Source organism: Bison bison, unplaced genomic scaffold (genome assembly GCF_000754665.1).
Source record: "Bison bison bison isolate TAMUID 2011002044 unplaced genomic scaffold, Bison_UMD1.0 scf7180017846045, whole genome shotgun sequence".
Taxonomy (NCBI): domain Eukaryota; kingdom Metazoa; phylum Chordata; class Mammalia; order Artiodactyla; family Bovidae; genus Bison; species Bison bison.
This window is the reverse complement of record NW_011476618.1, coordinates 27,516-33,300: the sequence shown is the minus strand read 5'-3', so window position 1 is coordinate 33,300 and position 5,785 is coordinate 27,516. Positions and strand designations below refer to the sequence as shown.

The following is a 5,785-nucleotide window of genomic DNA, read 5'->3' as shown; positions in this document are numbered from 1 at the left end:
AGTTTCTCTTCCAATCACCACTTTCTCTCCCGGCGGCGGCCGGGGCTGCTCACTCGCCCAGGGATTGTTTTTTTGCTTTAAGGAAAATGCCGAATGTGTCTCAGAAAGTTAAGCCGCATAGAGGGCGCCGGCGTCCCGGCCAGGTGTGCGGTCCGGGGCCTGCCCTCCGGCCAGGAGGAGCCAGCCCAGACCTTGGACGCTGAGCCCCGACCTGGGCGCAAGCTGGTACGCGGTGCCGCCCCCCACCGCCCCACCGAGGGCCCCTTTGTCATCGGTGCGCATTTGCTCTGCTCCTGCTGCCGGGCTGGGCCTTGTGGTTGTGAGTCCTGTGTTTTTCTGTTTTCATGAGCCAATAAAAAAGGCGCGCCTTGGACACTCTGCTGTTTGGGGACTATTTTGGGGCTCCCCCTCAGGCTCTGGAGCTGAGCCGCTTTAGGAAACAGTGTCAAGCAGACTTCTGAAGCTCTTGAGTGTCGGCTGCAGAGTTGGACTGGCCCCAGGTGGGCAGAGGTGCTGACGACCCATATTGGCCTGGCTGGGAGCCGGTGGTGCTGGGTGGCTGTGCTTGCCTGTGGACCAGAGGAAGCTCTTCCTAGAGGACAAGGGTTCTGGCCCGCATTTCTGTGGCAGGAACTCCACTGTGAGTTAGCTAGGGGGATACTCATGTCAGAAAACTTACTGTTGACTGGACAAAAAGGAGCCCCAGATGAGCTTGTCAAACAGGGCAACCAAAGTTAGCCAGGGGTTGGCTGGGAGAATTTTAAGTGAAATGAAGATTTTTCTTTCGCTGCAAACTACTCTAAAAAGGGGGGCAGTGGAGGAATTAAGTAAAATCACATGGTCTAGTCATTTGGAAATTTGTACCTAATTATGGTGGTGGAAAGGCCTGAACTATTTTCATTTCATGCCAAAACCATTTTCTAGCAAGGGCGATGGTTTCTGTAGTTTCTTGACCCAGGAAATCCTTTGGCTGATCCTTATCAGGAAGGGGGTAGAATTTCACTTGGAGATCAGAGTGGGGCCAGGGGGGGATTTTGATCTGGTTCCTTGATGTGTAACCCTGGGGAGAAGGGTTTGGCTTTGGTTAGCCGAGGAGAACACTTGCCTGCATTCTGCTGCTCCCTGATGGACTTGGGCAAGGGGGGGACTGGCTTCCCAGAGTTTTTTTCCCTGGGAAAGGCTGGGCCTCCCGCAGTACCTGCTTTGGGTTGTGTTGGGGAAATGGGCCATTCACTTTCTGCTGGGACCATTCTTATTCTGTTTTCTGCAGCCCCGCCTCCCCACCCCCCCACCCATTAATGCTTTTAGCATTGCAGCTCTGGGGTCATGCTGATAGCATTCCTGACCTGCGGACTTCTGGGTCCATGGCCTCCTTGGAGGGTCCAAACAGAAGAAGCAAGGGTGCAGCAGCCGGTTCTCCGGGCTGGTTTCAAATTGCCCCCTTATAAAAGCCCTGGGAGCCTGCTCCCTCCTGCCCCAGGGAGTGGACAGAGTGGACTGCCTCATTCCCTCCCCCACCTGTTAGGGTAGCTGGGGTCTGAGAGGGAGCTCCTAGTGCCTGGTGAGCTTTGGGCTGAGAACACTCGAGGGGCCCCAGGGTCTCCTTTGTTCAGTAGCTGTGTGCCTCCAGGACCCTTTGTGACACAGACCCCCGGGCGGGCTCCTTCATCAGAGCTCTGGGTGGTCCCCCTCTCAGCTCTGACCTGAGCTGGTTGCTTCTGTAGCTTGTTTTGCAGAAGGAGTGGGCTGGGGGGTGTGGGTGTCTTTTCCCCACCTTCTGTTTCTGCCCCAAATGAGTAGAAATGGACCCCGCTGCTAGGAAAGGTTGTAAACTGCCGTGAGGTTACTTCTCCAGGCCCAGGACTCCCCAGCAGGGTCAGCCAGAGGTGGGATCAGTGAGGGGGCGGCTGGGTGCAGAGAAGACCCGCTGGCCTGGGTGTCCGTCCTTCCTCTTACAGCTCCGAGTGGAGCTCTTGCAGACTGACGCCTGGGAGCGGGAAAAGAGACTCGGGTTTGCAGTGGCTCCTCCCCGGGGCGGGGCCTCGTGACTGGCAGGTGGGCGTGGCCTCCAGGGCCGGGCCGTTCCCGTCTCCCAGGTGAGTCGCTGCGCCCAGGCCCGCAGGCGGTGGATTCCTTGCCCGCGCCCGCGAGCTCCGAGCGCGCTCACGGACCGGACAGTTGGTTTTTCACGTGTGACCTTTGGGTGCAGGGGCCAACATGTGGTCTTTTAATGACCAGTAGCATGGAGTTTGCGGCCTGTGTGTCGGGCGTGCTGAGAGCAGAGCATTCAGCCGCGCGGGAGCTTTGTTCTCCGAAGCCTGGCTGGGCGCCCGTGGCCATTGAGTAAGGATACATAAATATCATCCCATTAGGCCATTAATGCTCCTCCAGGACTGACGGCTGGAAGACGGCTCTCTATCCTTCGGACATCTGTGCAGAAGAGGCAGAAGGGAAAACCAGTTGATGAACTGTCCTGAGAGCCTTTTTCGGGTGTGATTCATGTGTGGCCTTCTCTTGGGAAGGGGATCCCTGCCTGTTGCATCTCCACCCACATGAATCAGAGGGCTGCCTCCCCATCAGCGATGTCTGGGCTGAGTTTTCGGACTACCCGTCTCCATAGGGTAGTGGATGAGCTTGTCTGACTGGGAGCTCTTTCTACTCTTGTTGGGGATTGAGTCCTGGGTTCAGGTTTCAGAACAGTTGATTGACCAGGAGGAGGCTTTGTCTTCTCTGCTTCTTCAGGGGCAAGAGGCCTGGGTGTGGGGCAGGCAGTCGGGGGCCTCCTGCCGGCCATCGGCCTTGCTTGCTCTTCTGAGCTTTGGCCTCAGTTTCTTCCGAGGTGGGGAGGCGGCAGCCCCTACTGTGTGCACGGCACCACGATGTCGCGGAAGGCCGCTGTTGCCTGGCTGGAGCGCGGGGTGGGGTGCGGCCTGGGTTGCTGCTGTTGCGTTGTCTCCTAGAAGCTCAGGATTGACCACCTGCTCCTGGGCTTGGCGATGGCAAGATGGCCACCACCAGGACGTGACTCATAATGTCACTTTTTTCGTGAAAAAATGCTTCTTGTAACAGTTGGTAGATGGGAAATTCTTACTGCATGAGTAGTTCTGTTCTGATCTTATTTTGGGTCTCAGAAAAAATTAGCGGCAGTGGAACATTGAGTCATTTGAGGGAAGAGCTGGGTTCCCCTGGACGGCGGGGTGCACGGTGGCGCATCTTGTGCTCCCGCTGCGTTCTCTGTGTTTGCACTTCGTTTCTAGTGAGTGCAGGTTCAGACTGCCGGCATGTGGACAGTCTCCACGGCCTCTGTGTGCTGCACATCGGGGACGGGGGTCCTCGGGTCTGGGCTCATGGCTGGGATACCACTGGAGCTTCTTGGGGAGGGGAGGTGGTGAGAACGGGCTCCCTGGGCAACTGTGGCCCTGGAGGCGTGCCTTCTCAGAGCCCGCTGCCTCTGGTTAACGGTGGGGGAAGCAGTGACGGAGGGGAGAGGCGGGGAGATGCCCCACTAGGTCTGAGGGCCCATTACCCTGGTGCAGGTGCTGTCCTTGGGCGGGGTCCGCCCAGACGGCAGGTGTGTGTGTCCCTTCCGAGCCCTGTCTGGGGGCCCTGGGAGCAGAGCGGGTGGTGGTGTGTGTACTGAGGGGGCTATAGCCAGCCTGGGGCGCTAGGCCCAGCGGTGACCTTGGCTCTGGGGCCACTCAAAGCTCTTTCCTTCCTGAGAGCCGTGTCCCCCACGGGGCGCCGGGCTCCGGACGCGCCGCTCCGGCTCTAGCGGCCTCTCCATCATGGCAGGCTGACGGTTCAGGGACTAGGGGGGTCTGACCGAGGCCCCGTCTGGCCTTGCTCCTGATGCCCCTGCAAGGCCGGGATGCTCAGCCAGGATTGGGTCAATGAGGGCAGCAGAGGAGGCAGCAGAGGTGGTGGAAAAGTTGCGGCTGCAGCCTGTGCGGGTCTGCCATCCAGCCCGCTGTCCAAGGTGCGCTGTCCAGCAAGCAGCAGAAGGCCTGTCAGCTCAGCCTTGCGGGCAGGGCGGGCTGGCTTCAGGCACCTCCCCTGGGTCAGCCCTCATCCAGCTTCCCTGAGGAGGCGCCCCGGGCGGGCTGGCTGCAGGCCCTTCCCCACTGGCCTGCAGCTTCACGGTGGGGTGCAGGGCAGGCAGGAGCCTCGTGCCGGCCGCATTGGGAGTCTCATCCTGCACACGTCTGGAGGCCCCGCCTTGTGGGTACAGAGGGACCCCCTCTGTAACGAGGAGGGCGGTGGGGTGTGCTGCTGTGCAGGCCCCAGGGGCCCAGGTGTGGGCAGACGGTTGGCATCTCCTCTTTTTCCTGTAGGAGCTGAGGAGCCTTTGGAAACCAGTCTGAGAGCCCACGGGGGCCACGGCGCCAAGCATGCCCTGGAGAAGCGGCCAGTGCCCATCCGGAGGAAGAGGAGCATCGGTGAGTCCCTGTGCTGGGGGGCTGTGGAGGGGCTCCGGGGACACGTCCTCCCCGCCGACCAGGACGCGGGGTCCGTCTCTTCTCTGCTGTGCAGGCCCCGCGCCCCCCTCCCCACTCCCTGCTGCAGGCCTGGCCTGGGCCAAGAGTTTCCAGAAGCGGGAGCCGCCATAAATTCCTGAGGTGCCCGGTCTTGTTGGGGCCTGTGCTGGAGGCAGCCTCGCTGGAGGATGGGTTGTGTTTAATTTGCAGTTCATAACATCAAGCACAGAGTGCTCCCCGCTGCCCCGCGGAGGGGGGGGGGCAGCCATGCTGGGCCTGGGGGGCCCTTTCCGGGGTCCCCACCTCCTGCAGGCCTGGCCCCTCGGCCCCACTCTGAGCATCTGGGGTCTGCCTGGCCCCTTCAGGAGTGACTGCTGATGGAGGTCTCCTGGGGCCTTGGGCTCAGCCTTGAGGGGAGACCTTGCCCCAGGGGTGCAGTTGGGGGGTGTGACCACCCAGTCCCATGCCACCTGGGGATCCTGACAGCTGTCCGTCCTCCTTGTGACCTTGGGCATGTGACTCTCTGTCTGAGCTGTCTTTCCAAGAATATGAATTTTATAGCTTCTGCCTTTGGGCGTGGTGTGTGGGTAGACAATTCCTGGTTGAGGCCAGCAGGCCCTCCCGGGTGACGTGTGCTGCCTCGAGTCTTCGGGCCTGATGGGGGCCTGTCCTGCTCCAAACCGGGGGCCTGCCCTTGAACGGAACTGGGGCTAGACTGAAGGCTGTGGCCCTGCCTGGCTAGACTCCCCAGATCCTTCCTGCTGGTGGGCGCTGGGTTGGGCACTGTGAGTGGGGCCCCTTCCCACACTGGGGTGGCTGGGTCACCAGCACCCTGCCCTCTTGATTTGGGGGCCACTGGAAATGTGCTTGTGGGAGGCGGGGCCCTTGGGAGGGGGGGCAGTTGAGAGCTGCCCCCCCGCCCCCGGTCCTGAGTGAAGGTGGTGTCCCAGCTCCAAGCTGGCCTCAGGTGCTGTGTGAGCCCCTTTTCAGCCCCCACACCCCAAGGGAGGCTCTCTGCAGCACCCTGCCCCTCTGGGGTCTCCCCTCCCAGCCCTCAAGTTACCGCTCACCTTTGGGCCAGTCAGCAGCACCCTGTTGGGGGGTCTTTCTGCCTGTGCTGGACCAGGGGCTGTGTGACATGTCCCGTGGGCAGAAGCCATGGGCTGTGGGTCGCTCCTGCCTGGACCCCTGGGAGCTGCTGCAGCCCTGGGGCTTCCGGCACGTTCCCCCGCCTCTCACGTCTGCAGAGGAAGCCATCCCAGCGGTCTGCAAGACCAGGACTGTCATTTACGAGATACCTCGGAGCCAGG

The 5,785-nt window shown here is 61.0% G+C and overlaps 1 protein-coding gene across 1 annotated transcript in view; it reads left to right on the top strand.

Moving 5' to 3' along the window:
- The window catches only part of PDGFA (platelet-derived growth factor alpha polypeptide), a gene marked incomplete at both ends in the record, with an annotated part of 12,284 nt that overhangs the window by 402 nt on the left and 6,097 nt on the right, over positions 1–5,785 (top strand). Inside the window, 2 exons of the mRNA XM_010838387.1 lie at positions 4,332–4,436; positions 5,723–5,785. Of these exons, the coding sequence (XP_010836689.1) occupies positions 4,332–4,436; positions 5,723–5,785 (168 nt within the window). The remainder of the gene's footprint in view (positions 1–4,331; positions 4,437–5,722) is intronic.